Source organism: Lynx canadensis, chromosome D2 (genome assembly GCF_007474595.2).
Source record: "Lynx canadensis isolate LIC74 chromosome D2, mLynCan4.pri.v2, whole genome shotgun sequence".
Classification (NCBI taxonomy): domain Eukaryota; kingdom Metazoa; phylum Chordata; class Mammalia; order Carnivora; family Felidae; genus Lynx; species Lynx canadensis.
The window spans coordinates 57,929,751-57,947,297 of record NC_044313.2 but is presented as its reverse complement, the minus strand read 5'-3'; the positions used below and the strand labels follow the sequence as shown (position 1 = coordinate 57,947,297).

At 37.0% G+C, this 17,547-nt stretch overlaps 1 protein-coding gene across 1 annotated transcript in view; it reads right to left on the bottom strand.

Moving 5' to 3' along the window:
- Positions 1-2,511: 2,511 nt before the first annotated feature.
- The window catches only part of DNA2 (DNA replication helicase/nuclease 2), a 53,482-nt gene continuing 38,446 nt past the window's right edge, over positions 2,512-17,547 (bottom strand). The window contains exons 15-21 of the mRNA XM_030334660.2: positions 13,498-13,691; positions 13,316-13,405; positions 13,027-13,231; positions 8,597-8,686; positions 7,611-7,793; positions 4,850-4,996; positions 2,512-3,656 (exon numbers count right to left, since the gene is read on the bottom strand). Coding sequence (XP_030190520.1) covers positions 3,588-3,656; positions 4,850-4,996; positions 7,611-7,793; positions 8,597-8,686; positions 13,027-13,231; positions 13,316-13,405; positions 13,498-13,691 — 978 coding nt within the window. The 3' untranslated portion in view covers positions 2,512-3,587. The remainder of the gene's footprint in view (positions 3,657-4,849; positions 4,997-7,610; positions 7,794-8,596; positions 8,687-13,026; positions 13,232-13,315; positions 13,406-13,497; positions 13,692-17,547) is intronic.

The window sequence follows — 17,547 nt, the reverse complement described above, 5'->3', positions numbered from 1 at the left end:
TGTCTTAAGAAATCCTCCCCACCTCAAGGTCATGAAGAGTTACATAGCTTTTAAGAGTTACACAGCTTCATCTTTCATGTTTAGGCCTGTTGTTGCACCCAGAATTGATTTTAGTGAATGGTGTGAAACAGGATCAAATTTCACTTTTTCCTTATGTGTAGACAACTATTCCATTATCCTTTCACCACTGATCTTCCATGCCCCCTCTATTATTAGTGTGCATGTAATTATACATCAGTTCCTAGGCCAGAGTCTTTTTCATTTTCAAAACCACTCTATGAGGATAGAATTAGCTCCATTTTGCAGATGAAACTAAACTCTGAAAGGTTAAATAGCTTGCCTCTCTATTCAGAGAACTAAGGGACAGAACCAGAATTTGAGCCAATACAAATTGGCTTGATTTTCATATATCAAGATACAGGAAGTTTTTAGTGTTCCGAGGAGTCTAAAACTCATTACAAGTCTAACCCCTTCTATCTTGCTATTAAATATTGAAATATGACTGACTTGGTTCATTTTTCTTCTCTCCAAGTGATGGGTAAAGAAGGAAGTATTTGTATTCTAAGTGCATTTGAGAAAGCATATAAAATTAAGTATTTATTTTATAGAACCATGAAAACAAAGGAAAAGAGCTTTATTTCCTAGGTTGCTTTTCCCCCAGGGACTTTATAGGTGACAAGTAGGAAAGATATTTAATTCAGCAATAGACCAGTTTTATTTAAAGCAAGCAAATAAATTCTCCCTTTGAGGTAGATATTCTTAAGCTCCAAAATATACATTTGCTTGTGTTGAAAAGAATTGGAATTTAGTGTCTATGTTTAAAATTTTTTTTTTTAATTTATTTTTGAGACAGAGAGAGACAGAGCATGAGCGGGGAAGGGACAGAGAGAGAGGGAGACACAGAATCGGAAGCAGGCTCCAGGCTCCGAGCTGTCAGCACAGAGCCCGACATGGGGCTTGAACTCACAGACTGCAAGATCATGACCTGAGCTGAAGTCGGACGCTCAACTGACTGAGCCACCCAGGCGCCCCTAGTGTCTATGTTTAAACTAAATTAACAGGATTAAAGTAGAATATTAATCTATTCTAAGCCCTTGATTTACTAAAGCTAACAATCTAGGTTTTTAAGCTTACTAATATCATCATATAACAAAAATACTATTTTTTAAAAGCTCATCACTGGGCACCTGGGTGGCTCAGTTGCTTGAGCATCCAACTTCGGCTCAGGCCATGATCTCATGGTTCGTGAGTTCGAGCCCCATGTTGGGCTCTGCATGGACAGCCCAGAGACTGCCCATCTCCCTCTCTCTCTGCCCCATTCCCGCTGATGCATGCACACACATTCTCTCTCAAAAATACATATTTTTAAAAAATAATAAAAATTTAAAAAATTAAAAAGCTCATCACATACTGAAGTATAGCAGTGAAATTAGATGACATCTAGAATTTGCTTTAAAACATCTAAGGCAGGGGCGCCTGGGTGGCGCAGTCGGTTAAGCGTCCGACTTCAGCCAGGTCACGATCTCGCGGTCCGTGAGTTCGAGCCCCACATCAGGCTCTGGGCTGATGGCTCAGAGCCTGGAGCCTGTTTCCTATTCTGTGTCTCCCTCTCTCTCTGCCCCTCCCCCATTCATGCTCTGTCTCTCTCTGTCCCAAAAAAAATAAATGTTGAAAAAAAAAAATAAAATAAAACATCTAAGGCAAAGGAGAAAAAGAATATTGAAAATATTGCAGCAAAATCTTCCATTACATATGGGTGATGGGTATATTACATATGGGTGATGAGTATATATATATATACAGGAGTTTACTGTTCTACTTTTGTGTCTTTTTTTTTTTTTTTTTTTTTTTTTTTGAGAGAGAGAGAGAGCAAGCGAGCAGGGGAGAGGAGCAGAGGGAAAAAGGGAGAGAATCTTAAGCAGTCTCCATGCCCAGTGCAGAGCCCGACAGGGATTGATCCCACAACCCTTGGATCACGACCTAAACCGAAATCAAGAGCCGGATGCTCAAGTGACCGAGCCACTCCAGCACCCCTTTTGTGTCTTTTTTATATGTGATATACCCTAATATTTTCCACTCTTTTCCTTTAAAAGCAAAGCTGGTTGTAACCTATTAAAATTGCTTTCATGTGCCAGTATTGGGAATCATGGTCTGTAATCCATGGTCTCTAATACTTCCTTGTATGTTTCTTTTAACTATACTAAACTATTTTTGCTGTTGCCTATACATTTCTTTTCCTTTTCCCATTTGTTGTACCCTCTATCTAGATTTGTCTACAATTTATGCAATTCTACCCAGTCTTTACCAGACTTTAATAAGATACCTTCTCCAAAAAGCCTTTTCTTTCCCTGCCAAAAGAATGGTTTCCATTTTTGTGCTACAGAAGTATTTATATACAGCTTTACAACATTATCAACATTTCACTTGTTACTACCTGAAAAAATGCTGGGCTACCCTGAACTTAATTAGTATCAGGATTAATAATTGACATACTAAGGTCTAACAGTAGAAAACAATTTATTTAATAAAAAACTTCAAGTAATTTTTAAGGAACACGTGAGGTGAGGTAGAAGCAACAATTTTAACACATTTAACATTCATTAAAAAAAAAAAATACAACCTTGAGAGAGATATCCTCCCACAGAAGATGGATACAGTAAAGTTAAAATTGATCACCATTTACTTAACTTAAGCATTTTGAGGCAATTATTTTACAAAAATATCTTTATTCCCAAGAAAAAAAAAGAGAGAGAGAGAGAGAGAAACTAAGTAGTGTTTCAAAACAAAGGGTCATATGAACAATAGGTGAAAATAAACTTTTTATCATCAATTCAGCAAACAAAACTTCTCAAAAGAATTATTTTCTTTTATATCAAAATCTACTGAAAATAACAAGTGGGAGATTAAGGGGCAATCAGGAATTAGGGAGAAATAATAAATTTATAATTAATAGTTTAAAAGACTAGATTTAAAGTAAAAATATACCTTATACCAAAAAGCAATAGTCAGGGGAAAAATCCTGAAAAATGGTCTTTGGATCAGAGATCTCAAAACACAGAAAAGAATCACACCTGTGTCCTCATCATCATAAGGCTGTGCTTAGGTAATAAAAACAAATAATTTTCTTTCCCTAATCTCTTAAAGAATGAGCAAAATATGACAAAAACCTATAAAACCAAATGAGTATTGAAATTTTAGTCTTAAAGTTTCTCAGATCCTAGAGTTAATCCATCAATAAAGCTGGTAAAAATTTGTCAAACTCTTTCTAGGTCACACAAAAACATACTTATAGTACGTATAAACATACTTTTCAGTTTTGGGTACACTTATACTGAAACAATACTGTGTTAAATTCTGCATAGTGACAGAACTTTATGTTTAAAAGATTATACCAAAAAAAATAAATAAATAAACAAAAAACTGGAACTCTGAGCAGAGTACATTTTACATTATTTCATATCCTTGGGATAAAAGTGATCTTCATAGTCTAACCAGACACTTTTCACAGCATATCCAAATTACAAATAACAGGTAATATTTAGAGAAGATCACTATGCCAGTGAAAGAAAAGCAAGGAAAACAGTGTTTTATCTTCTTTGAAAACCACCTAATACATGACAAAGACTTTCATGTTCCTCTGATGGAAGATCCATGATGTAAAATAAATTAAGGAAGATATACTTAACACAAAATGGAATTGCAGGAAGACATTTATGACATTATTCAACATTTTGTAATTTGGTTTAAAGAAGTGCTAAATGGATAATAATGTACCTAAGCAATAAGGTTTATATATCATAGCCTAAGACCTTCATATAATTTTTTAAAAGATGATTTATCTTAATAACCCATAATATGACTAGGAATAATTCTCCATTTTTAAATTCTTTTAATTTAATTTTTCCACACGAGAGCACGAGCAGGGGAGGGGCAAAAAGAGGGGACTGACTCAGAGCTCAGTCTCACAGATTGGATCTCATAATCGTGAGATCATGAACTAAGTCAAAATCAAGAATCCAGATGCTTAACTGACTGAGCCATGCAGGCACCCCTTTTTGTTTATATTAATGTTCTGTTCCAGATTAAAGAAAAATAATTATAAATTATTGTGAGAGGATCCAGAAGGGATAAGAAACATGCATTCTGCTCCTAGGGCAGCAGATCAAGTCCCTTTTCTTCCCTTTCTCCCTTCACAAATCATCCTCCTCCATCACCTTCATTATTTCAGTTTTTGCTTAAAATTACTTCCTGTGACAGGGCACCTGGGTGGCTCAATTAAGTGTCCAAACCTGATCTGAACTCAGGTCTTGATCTCAGGGTTGTGAGTTCAAGCCCCATGTTGGAGTCCACACTGGGCATGGAGCCTACTTAAAAAAATAATGATAAAGTAAAATAAAATAGGGGTGCCTGGGTGGCTCAGTCAGTTAAGCCTCTGATTCATGGTTTCGGCTCAGGTTACGATCTCACAGTTTGTGAGTTTGAACATCACGTTGGGCTCTGTTGGGCTCTGTGTGCATGGACAGTGCAGACCCTGCTTGGGATTCTTTCTCTCTGTCTCTGCACCTCCCTGCTCCCTCTCTCTGTCTCTCTCTCAAAATAAATAAACTAAACTAAACTAAACTAAACTAAAATAAAATAAATAAAAATAAAATAAAAATAAAATAAAAATAAAATAAAATAATAAAGTAAAATAAAATAACTTCCTGACAATTGTTTTCTCTCTTTCCTTTGTAAAATCAGGTCTTTGAAATATGCCCATAGAAAACACAGGACACTAAGTTTTAATTATACAAGTACATAAAATACTCACAAAGCACAAATGTGACCATATACAAAACAAAAAGGATATTAATTTTTCTGAGTTTAGATGATGAAGTAACTTCCCCAAAGGAGGATAGCGGTTTAGTGAGGGTACACATCCCAGAAGAATCAGTTTATGTTTGGCTCTGGTTATAGCAACATTAAGACGTCGCCAATCTCTCAGGAGTTCACCAAGCTGAAAGAAGTAATTTTCAATTTATTTGAGTTTTCTTATATATTTAAGTTTGTTATAGCAAAGAACAGTTTGTTGTGAACTATTTTCCTACTTTAAGCATATAGTGCAGAAAAGATTCACCAACACATTTAAAATTCTATAGGCAGTTGGAAAAACTTGTTCACAACACCAACTTACAAATATTTTATCTTGGGTGCAATATCCTAGCTATAATTTAAGGAACTGAAGCTATATCCACTCATTATAACATTGTTGGTTACAGCAATAAAAACTTGTAATAGCAGAAGACTCAGAGGAATGATTAAACTGACTGGGTAGCTTCGTCGGTTAAGGATCCAACTTCAGCTCAGGTCATGATCTTGTGGTTCGTAAGTTCAAGCCCTGCATCTGGCTGTCTGCTTTTTCCACAGTGGCTACACCAGTTTGCATTCCTACCAACAGTGCATGAGGGTTCCTTTTTTCCCACATTCTCACCAACACCTGTTGTTCCTTGTGTTTTTGATTTTAGCCATTCTGACAGGTGTGAGGTGATAACTCATTGTGATTTTGATTTTGATTTCCTTGATAATTAATGTTCTTTTCATGTGTCTATTGGCCATCTGCATGTCTTTGGAGAAATGTCTATTCCTGTTTTCTGCCCATTTTTTAGTTGGATTGGTTTTTTTGGTGTTGAGTTGTATACAATTTGGGTTTTTTTTTGGTAACCTATAATTCCTTTATGCAAACAGATATGAATCAGTATTCATATTTCCTTTTTTTTACACAGAAGGTAATGTATATACTCTAATGGACTTTCCTTTGTTCACTTAAAAAATAGCTTACAGATCTTTCCATGTCGATACACAGAAAGAGACTTCATTCTGTTCTTACAATTGCATAGTTTCTTATTGTATATAAGTGTCATGGTTTGTGTGTATGTGTATATCTATCAAAATATCTATCTATATAGATATATGTATATGTTTTCATGTATATGTGTTTTTAGTGTTTATTTTTGAGAGAGGGAGAGAGAGAGAGCATGAGTAGGGGAGGGGCAGAGAGAGGGGGCAGACAGAGGATCCGAATCAGTCTCTGTGCTCACCAGAATGGAGGTTCCTCAAAAAATTAAAAATAGAATTACCATATGATCCAGTAATTTCACTACTTACTAGGTATTTAACCAAAGAATACAAAAACACTAATTTGTTTGTACCCTAATGATTATTAAGCATTATTTACAACAGCCAAATTATGGAAACAGCCCAAGTACCCACTGATAGATCAATGGATTGGTATATATACATATGGAATACTTGTGAGCCATAAAAAAGAAAGAAATCTTGCCATTTGCAACAGCATGGATGGATCTACAGGGTCTAATGTCAAGTGAAATAAGTCACAGAAAGACAAATACTATATTATTTCACTCATATGTGGAATTTAAGAAACAAAACAAATATACAAAGAAATAAGACAAACAAAAAACCAGACTGTTAACTCTTAAAAAACAAACTGGTGGTTACCAGAGGGGAGGTGGGTAGAGGGATATATGAAATAGGTAAAGGGAAGTAGGAGTACATGATCACCATGGGCACTGAGTAATGTATAGAATTGTTGAATCACTGTATCACAAACGTGAAACTAATATAACACTGTATGTTAACTATACTGAAATTAAAATTAAAAAATAAAAAACAGGGGCACTTGGGTGGCTTGGCTGGTTGAGCATCTGACTTCAGCTTGGGTCCATGATCTCATGGTTCATGGGTCCGAGCTCCATATCAGGCTCTGCGCTCACAGCATGGAGCTTGTTTGGGATTCTCTCTCTCTGCCCTTCCCCAACCACCACACATGTGCATGCATGCTATCTCTCTCTCAAAATAAATAAACAAACATTAAAAAAAATTCTGATTATCTGTAAAGGTGAGAACTGAGTGGAAGAGGAACTGGTAGAAAGGAGACTTTTTACTACATATATTTTTAGAACCTTATGAAGGTATCTCATATAATCTAGAAACAGGAATCAAAAGAGGTAAAAATGCAAAAAACAAAACAAAACAAACAAACAAACCCTGGAATTATATATAAAATTAAGAGTATATCGAAGGAAGCCTCTATGTTTAAAATGCCCCAAACACAACAGCCAAAAGATGGAAGCAACCCAAATATTCACTGATGGATGAGCAGACAAACAAAAGGTGCCCTTTCCATGCAATGCAATATTATTCAGCCTTAAAAAGGGACAAACTTCTGACATACTACACAGTGGATGAACCTCGAAAATACCACGCCGAATGAAACAAACCAAGTACAAAAGGACAAATACTGTACAAGTCCACTTAAATGAGGTGACTATGGCAGTCAAATTCAGAGACAGAAAGCAGAATGATGGTTACCAGAGACTGGAGGGACAAAGAATTGGAAGGGTATTATTCATGGGTATAGAGTTTCAATTTCTCAAAATGAAAAAGTTCTGGAGATCTGTTGCAAAACACTATGAATAAACAATACCACTGAACTGTATATTGAAAAATGGTGATGATTTAAAATTTTACATTACATTTTTACCACAACCTAAAAAAAAGAAAAGAAAAAAATGTCCCAAACAAATCAGAAGAAAATACAATGAACTCACAGGTCCATCTTTATTACTTCTAACAAAAGTTACTAGAATGATACTTTTGTCTCTTCCTTGGTATTTGTCTACGGTGTTAACTTCAACCATTCCAATAGAAGAATGGGACAATAAATCATTGATGATCTTTAACTGCTGCCTGTATGGTGCAATAATACCAATATCAGAGGGTTTACATCCAGCCTAAACAGAAAAAAAACACAATGAAAATGAAAATCCTGATTTCTGTTAAAGCTTTACTAAACTTATTAAATGTGTGCCCAATTAATGTTTGTAACAGATCCTCTTGTTGCAAGGAGTAAATACAATTGCTAAATTTGCTCTAAATCTATATCTGTATTTCCTGAGATTAAATAATTTCCTCAGGGCGCCTGGGTGGTTCAGTCGGTTAAAGGATCCAACTTCGGCTCAGGTCATGATCTCACAGTTCATGTGAGTTTGAGCCCCACATTGGGTTCTGTGCTGACAGCTCAGAGCCTGGAGGCTGCTTCAGATTCTGTCTCCCTCTTTCCCTGCCTCACCCCTGCTTGTGCTCTGTGTCTCTTAATGAATAAACATTAAACAAAATTTTTAAGTAATTTCCTCAAACATGGCTCCCTTGATTTTTATTGATTCATGGCAGTATAATGGTTTGCATGCCACTACAACAGTGCTGCCATTTAAAAAAAAAGTACAAAAAATACATTACACCCTGCTATCCCTTACATTGAAGTTTCCAATCCCCAACCATACTGATCATACTGACTACAACCCTACATGACACAATCAGAATTATCTGATGTTACAAAAAATTAACCTAAATGGAAACCCAAATTACCATTATAAAAAATTATATCCTAGATAGTTTTCTCAAAACAGAACAAAAGCAATCAGGCTGCATCTTAATGAACAAGGATTAACGTTAATTCTTACGTTCCTTGCATTCTAACATTATACTGCATTTCACTTTAATATTAATTAGCCCTCAAAATTAAAATTTAAATTACCTTAATAAACATTGAGGTCAGGAAAACTATTAGTTTGGCTTCTGTTATATTGCTCACACCACCCTTTTCAACTTGTTCTGGTGCTGGAACCTAAAAAGAAAAATAGGTTAAGAGTACTGTCAGTACACAGGTAGCCATAGAGACTAAGCAACCAGTTGTGGAGACCAGTGAAAAATATTGTCATTTTAAAAACTGAAGGTAAAAGATGGGGTGCTTGGGTAGCTCAGTTGGTTAAGCACCCAACTCTTGATTTCAGCTCAGGTCATGATGCCAGGGGTCCTGGGATTGAGACTCGTGCTCAGCATGGAGCCTGTTTGGGATTCTCTCTCCTTCTCCCCCTCTCCCCCACTCACTCTAGCTCTCTAAAAAAAATTAAAAATAAAAGTTGAAGGTAAAAGAATAACAATGAATGACATTAGCCACTTTCAGAAAGTCACCCAGAGGCAGCCCATCTTAAACATCCTACAGTTCAGATTAAAATCTCTGTGAAAGCTGACCACACATTGGGCTTCACATAACTTCCTTTGTTATCTCCCAGTTTATAAGCATCAGAAGCTAGAAAAGATAAGTAACTTGCCCAAGACTTCACAATAAATCATAGCACTAGGATTCAAACCTAGATCTGACCCTAATATCTGTTCTCTTTCCATATTCTTGTTGCCTTTTATTTTTTACTTTTATAATTTACTTATTTTTAAATTTACATCCAAATTAGTTAGCATATAGTGCAACAATGATTTCAGGAGTAGATTCCTTAGTGCCCTTACCCATTTAGCCCATCCCTCCTCCCACAACCCCTCCAACAACCCTGTTTCTTCTCTATATTTAAGACTCTCTTATGTTTTGTCCCCCTCCCTGTTTTTATATTCTTTTTGCTTCCCTTCCCTTATGTTCATCTGTTTTGTATCTTACAGTCCTCATATGGGTGAAGTCATATGATATTTGCCTTTCTCCAACTGACTAATTTCGCTTTGCATAATACCCTCTAGTTCCATTCACGTAGAGGCAAATGGCAAGAGTTCATTCTTTCTGGTTGCTGAGTAACACTCCATTGTATATAGATATACACCACATCTTCTTTATCCATTCATGAGATGACGGACATTTGGGCTTTTTCCATACTTTGGCTATTGTTGATAGTGCTGCTATAAACACTGGGGTGTGCATGCCCCTTTGAAACAGCGTACCTGCATCTCTTGGATAAATACCTAGTAGTGCAATTGCTGGGTTGTAGGGTAGTTCTATTTTTAATTTTTTGAGGAACCTCCATACTGTTTTCCAGAGTGGCGGCACCAGCTTGCATTCCCACCAGCAATGCAAAAGAGATCCTCTTTCTCCGCATCCTCGCCAGCATCTGTTGTTGCCTGAATTGTTAATGTTAACCATTCTGACAGGGGTGAGGTGATATCTCACTGTGATTTTGATTTGTATTTTCCTGATGATGAGTGATGTGGAGCATCTTCTCATGTGTCAGCTGGCCATCTGGATGTCTTCTTTGGAGAAGTGTCTATTCATGTATTTTGCCCATTTCTTCACTGGATTATTTGTTTTTTGGGGTGTTGAGTTTGGGAAGTTCTTTACAGATTTTGGATACTAACCCTTTATTGGATAATGTTATTTGTAAATATCTTCTCCCATTCCGTCGCTTGCCTTTTAGTTTTGCTGATTGTTTCCCTCGCTGTGTAGGAGCTTTTTATTTTGATGAGGTCCCAGTAGTTCATTTTTGCTTTTGTTTCCCTTGCCTCCAGAGACGTGCTGAGTAAGAAGTTTCTGTGGCCGAGGTCAAAGAGGTTTTTGCCTGAATTTTCCTCTAGGATTTTGATGGCTTCCTGTCTTACATTTAGGTCTTTCATCCTTTTTTGAGTTTATTTTTGTGTATGGTGTAACAAAGTGGTCCAGGTCCATTTTTCTGCATATCACTGTCTAGTTTTCCCAGTACCATTTGCTGGAGACCGTCTTTATTCCATTGGATATTCTTTCCTGCTTTGTCAAAGATTAGTTGGCCATACATTTATGGGTGCATTTCTGGGTTCTCTATTCTGTTCCATTGATCTGAGTGTCTATTTTTGTACCATCTTGTTGCCTTTTATACAAATAATGAAGCCCATCATTCCCCAGGTTCTACCATCCCTGGTAAAACTCTCCAAGGACTATTTTGTTCCTACATAATTCTTAAGTAATCTTGATGATGACGTTGATTATACATTATTATTATTATTATTATTATTATTATTATTAATTACAGTAGGCCCCATTGCCCAACATGGGGCTTGAACTTAGGACCCTGAGATCAAAAGTTACATGCTCAGGGCACCTGGGTGGCTTAGTCAGTTGATCATCCAACTTCAGCTCAGGTCATGATCTCATGGTTCCTCAGTTTGAGCCCCTCATGGGGCTCACTGCTGTCAGTACAGAGCCTACTTTGGATCCTCTGTCTCCTTCTCTCTCTGCCCCTCCCTGGCTTGTACTCTCTCTCTCAAAAGTAAATAAACCTTAAAGAAAAAAAAAAAAAAAAAAGAGTTACATGCTGTGCTAAGTCAGCCAGGCAACCAAATCTTGATTATTTTTTACTTATTTTTTTTGCATTTTTTTAAAAGTTTATTTGAGAGAGAGAGAGAGAGAGAGAGAGAGAGAGAGAAGAAAGCATGCATACACATGGGGGGAGGGGCAGAGAGAGAGGGAAGAGAGAGAATTCTGCACTGACAATGTACAGCCCGATGCTGGGCTCAAACCCACAAACCATGAGATCATGACCTGAGGTGAAGTCGGATGCTTAATGGACTGAGAGACCCAAATGCCCCAATCTTGATTATTTTTAATACATTTTATTTGGATTCTTGATGCTAAGAAAGAAAAAAACTGAGTAGCAAAAACAAAAAATGATTGGTGAGGAAAATAATTGTAAATTATAACTAAAAAATTGGAATTGAGGTTTCTAAATGTAATCATTTGTGAAATCAGTTTACTGAAAAAATTTCCCAGAGCCCACTTGCCCCTATTTATTACTCCTTGAACCTGAAATGTTAAGGGCAATATCCAAGAGAATGAAAATTCCATCATGGTACACAGTGGGGTCCTATTTTTATTCTTATTTATTAAAAAAAATTTTTTTTTAATGTTTATTTCTTTTTCAGACAGAGAGACAGAGAGAGAGATAGAGCACGAACAGGGGAGGAGCAGAGAGAGAGGGAGACACAGAATCTGAAACAGGCTCCAGGCTCTGAGCTGTCAGCACAGAGCCTGATGCGGGGCTCGAATTCACAAACCATGAGATGACCTGAGCCGAAGCCAGACGCTCAACCGACTGAGCCACCCAGGCGCCCCTCTTACTTACTTACTTACTTACTTATTTTTAAAGTAAACTCTATGCCCAATGTGGGGCTCAAACTCATGACCCTGAGATCAAGGGCTGCATGCTCTACAGACTGAGACAGCCAGGCTCCCCTGCAAGAGGGGCCCTATTTTTAACAAAGCTGACTCCACTGATCATAATAACAAAAGATATAATTATTTTATACTATATGCATACATACAATTGATAACTATTCTTATCTGAAGTCATATAAAGACTTCCAAATCAAGTGCTGAGAAGCACTACATAAAACACACTATTGAAGTACAAGGTTAAAACTTTTTCTTAGTCCCTAGAAGTAAGAATCAAGTCATTTAAAGTCCTTGTGAAGATTTAGGTTTAATGACAAGTTTGTAAAGAGGTATTTATGTGCATATGTGGAGGCAAGAGGTGGTATTTGGGAAATATCTGTACTGTCAAGCTCAATTTTGCTGTGAACCCAAAACTCCTCTAAAAAAATAAAGTCTCCATTTGTAAACCCAGCCCTTTGATAACATCAATGCCAATTTCTTTTCTAAGAAATGTAATTATACACTTGAGTTCACTTTCTTTTTTCTTTCTTTCTTTTTCTTTCTTTTTTTTTTTTTTTGGTTAACTTTCTAGCTTTCCTACTTTAAAAGTCAATTTTGACATCTATTAATTCCCAGAATAAAGTGCCTTCCAAAGATACTGGGTCAATAGAAAGAAGATTCTTTTGTGTTGAAGTAAAAGAAATACACTAGTTTTAACTGGTAAGTTCTATTAAAGCATTCACTATTAAAAACTCAAGAATTTAAATAACAGGACTTGAGGTGCCTGGGTGGCTCTGTCAGGCAAGCGTCATACTTCAGCTCAGGTCATGATCTTACAGCTCATGGGTTTAAGCCCTGTATTAGGGTCTGTGCGGACAGCTCAGAGCCTGAAGCCTGCTTCCCATTCTGTGTCTCCCTCTCTCTCTGTCCCTCCCCCCACTGATTCTCCGTTTCTCTCAAAAATACATAAAACGTTAAAAACAGTTTTTTAATGTTATAAACAAACAAACAATAGGACAAAAGGAGAAAAACCAAAGAAAATACTTAGGTTTTGTTGTTGTTTTTACCTTATCTGTATTAAGAAAACAAACAGGATTGTTTGGCTCAAATACTCCAATCATCCAAGGATTTTCAGAATAATCAGCATAAAATTCCAGTTCCAGCTTTACAGCTTTAAAGTTAGGTAGGTTTATCACTGCATTGGCCACTTTGTCTGATCCACACTCCAGCTTTCCTTCATATGTCAGTTTATTACTTAAGGACATAATTTTACTAAGGGAATTACAAAAATAATTTTAGTCCTGGTAGATGAACACGAACATAAAAATCACTCATAGCTGACACTCTTAGAAATACCTGTTCATTCTGTACTGCACAGTTAATTGTACAACAGCATTCTTATTCTGTTCCAGCCTCTTGAATAAGCTTTCACTCATGCCAAGAGCTCTGTCAACAAATCAAATTCAGGCTTATCAGTATACTGAAATGGTTCCTTAGGAAGAATCTAATTTAAAATTAAAATGTCAATGTCTGCTTACCTTGCTTCATGGTTTAGCACCAAGGGAGGAAGCTGCTGATGATCCCCCACCAACACAAATCTTTGCGAAAAAAAAAGTGGCCCTAGGCAGACTGGTTGGCTAATTTGAGAGGCTTCATCCACAATACAAAAATCAAAAGTTTTACGAGAAAATATTGGATGGTTTATTCCCATACATGTTGTTGCAACTATACGCTAAAAACAAAGAAAATAGATCAGTTATCTAATATATATAAGAAACATAACTTGCTTTTCCCATTTTTTAAATTAAAGGCTCAAAAAGAAGATTTTTGTCCCAAACAACAGGAATCCCGCAATATTATTTAATTCTGAAACATTTACAGTATGCAAGAAAAATTTAATTTTTTACTACAAATTGAAAAATCAAGTAAATTTTCTGGACACTATAACAGTGCTCAAATTGGGATATTTCCCAACGAAAATCTGAAACATTCAAGAGGCAGTAAGTTCATTTTTTTTAGTTAAGTAATCTCTACACCCAATGTGGGGGGCTCTAACTCACAACTCAAAGATCAAGAGTTGCATGCTCTTCCAACTGAGCCAGGCAGGCACCCTGATAATTTTAAATGTGAACCAGGAGTTCACTTCTGGGAAGCTGGAGTACTTTTCCTCCGTCCTCCCACAAAGCACACAACTAAAAATTCTAAAACATTATATATAAAACAAACATAAGGACTCTGAAAGGTGGAGTAAAGGTAGACCAGTTGGACACCTTGGGACCCAAGGAACAGCACAGAAGTTTGTTCCCTGGATTTTCTTTTGGCCTCACATATCCCAGCTTTGGAGTTGAAGAAGCTAGTGACCCAGGAGCGCCAATGGGTGCAGACATAAAAACCTCAAACAAAAGCCAAAGGAACAGGAAAGACAAAGCCTTGTATGCAGAAAACTCATATACAGCCACTCTATCCTAGCCAAATACCACAGAAAACACTGTGATCTTACATAACCCCCACCGATGCCAGCAAAGGCACCCCAATATCCTACTGAGGTAGTAACAGAGAAGCCAAGCAGAGACGGGACTTTCATCCCTGCTAGTTGATAATAAGTGCTCACCATAAAATGTCAGTGGAGACCATGTGGGGAACCTAGACATCCACCCCATCCAGCAGGAACGAGGAGCCCCCACCCCATGTGTTAATAGAGGCTGAATGGTAACCTGCATTTCAGCTCTCACCTGGCAGCAATGAGGTGGCATACACTCCTGCCCTATCAGAGTAGTGTCAGAGGAAAGTCAGCTTAAACAGAAGTTTTAAATAATATAATATAAAAGTGTTCTGGTTTCATCAAAACTAGGAAATCTAGGAAAATCTCAAACTGAATGAAAAAAAGACAGTTAATAGATGCCAACTCCAAGGATGAAACAGATGTTAGAATTGTATAACAAAGATTTTTTTAAATTTTTTAATGTTTTTTTATTTTTATTTTTTATGTTTATTTATTTTTGAGAGTGAGACAGAGCACAAGCAGGGGAGGGGGAGAGAGACAGGGAGACACAGAATCTGAAGCAGGCTCCAGGCTCTGAGCTATCAGCACGAAGCCCTACACAGGGCTCAAACCCGGAACCGTAAGATCATGACCTGCACCGAAACCTGACGCTTAACCAACTGAGTCACCCAGGTGCTCCAAAAGTTTCTTTTTTTAAGTTTATTTTCAAATTTTTTAGTAATCTCTACACCCAATGTGGGGCTTGAAATCACGACCCCAACCAAGATCAAGAGTATATGACAAGGATTTTAAAGCAGCCATGATAAAAATGTTTCACTGAAAAGCTATGAACATACTTGAATCAAATAAAAAAATACAAAGTCTCAACAAAGAAATAGAAGATGAAAGCAAAAGCAAATGGAAATTTTAGAACTAAAAACACAATAACTGAAATTTTAAAATCATGGGGTGCCTGGGGTTCAGTCGATTAAGCGTCTGACTTTTGATTTCAGCTCAGGTCACGATCTCATGGTTCTTGAGTTCAAGCCCAATATAGGGCTTCAAGCTGCCTATGTGGCGCCTGCTTGGAATTCTCTCTCTCTCTCTCTCTCTCCCCCCCCCCATCTCTCTCTGTCCCTTCCCTGCTCGCTCGCTCTCTCTCTCAAAATAAATAAACTTTAAAAAAAATTTAAAAATCATGGAATAGACTCAATAGCAGGGGACAGGGGAAAAATACAGTGAACCAAGAGACAGAAAAACAGAAATTATACAGGCCAAATAACAGAAAGAAAACAGACTGAGGGAAAAAAAATGAATCTAGTGGAACTATCAAAAAATCCAACATTTGTGTCTTCACAGTCCTACAGGGAGAAAATAAAAAGGAAAGAGCTGAAAAAGCACTAGAAGAAATCATGGCTGAAAAACAATCCTGTCTGAAAATGTCCCAAGTTTGACAAGAGACAATAAATCTATATTAAATCTATAGGTTCAATAAGCTGCGAAAACTTCAAACGTGATAAATAGAAAAGAAAAAACACTACAGTACACACCATTATTAAAATTCTAAAAACTAAAAAAAATCTGGAAAGGAGTCCAAGAAAATAACAACTTGCTATAGGGGAAAATATTCTAATTCAAATGTCAGCATATTTCTCATTAGAAATCACAGAATACTTAAAAAAAAAAAATCATGGAATCCTTAAAAAAGTGGTAGAATATTTTTCCAGTACTAAAAGAAAACAAATTATTTACCCAGAATCCTATAAGTAGCAAAATAATCCTTCAGAGATGAAGACATTCTCACAAGGAAGGAAAACTAAGAGAATTTGTTGCCAATAGACCCACTACCCTAAAAGAATGGATAAAGGAAGATCTTTTTTTTTTTTTTTAACTTTTTTTTCAACATTTTATTTATTTTTGGGACAGAGAGAGACAGAGCATGAACGGGGGAGGGGCAGAGAGAGAGGGAGACACAGAATTGGAAACAGGCTCCAGGCTCTGAGCCATCAGCCCAGAGCCTGTCGCGGGGCTCGAACTCCCGGACCGCGAGATCGTGACCTGGCTGGAGTCGGACGCTTAACCGACTGCGCCACCCAGGGGCCCCAAGGAAGATCTTTAAACAGAAAGGAAATAATAAAAGAATGCAAATTTGGAGGGAACATCAGGAGAGAAGAACATAGTAAACAAAAATATGGATAAATACAATAGGTTTTTCATTTCTTCCAAATTATGTTTCATGGTTGAAGCAAAAATTAGAACACAGTCTGACACAGTCTATGTAGGAGGAATATTTTTTTTTTAATTTTTTTTTTCAACGTTTATTTATTTTTGGGACAGAGAGAGACAGAGCATGAACGGGGGAGGGGCAGAGAGAGAGGGAGACACAGAATCAGAAACAGGCTCCAGGCTCTGAGCCATCAGCCCAGAGCCCGACGCGGGGCTCGAACTCACGGACCGCGAGATCGTGACCTGGCTGAAGTCGGACGCTTAACCGACTGCGCCACCCAGGCGCCCCTGTAGGAGGAATATTTAAGACAATCATAAACAGGAGAAGGTAAGGGACATAAATGGAAGTAAGGTTTCAAACTTCACTAGCACTAGTAAAATGACATAATCAATGGACTGACTATACGTTATGTATATACAATGTAATGCTTAGATCAACAGAGCATCCACTAAAAGCTATTCAAAGTGATACACACAAAAACACTATAGAGAAATCAAAATAGAATTCTAAAAAGTGTTCAAGTAACCCATAAGGCAGGAAAAACAAAACAGAATCAAAAAAGAGAGAGAAGCACCCAGCTGGCTCAGTCAGTAGAGTGTGTGACTCTTAATTTCTGGGTTATGAGTTCAAGCCCCATGTTGGGCAAAAGGATTACTTAAAAACAAAAACAGAAACAAAAACAAACCACTAAACATACAACTACCAAATGATCCAGAAATTGCACTCCTGGGCATTTATCCAATAGACTTAGGTTCACACAAAACCCTGTACGTGATTGTCTCCAGCAGTTTTATTCATAATAGCCAAAAACTATCCAGATGTTTTCAGTGATTGAATGGTTAAACAAACTGTGGTACATCCATACAATGGAACAATACT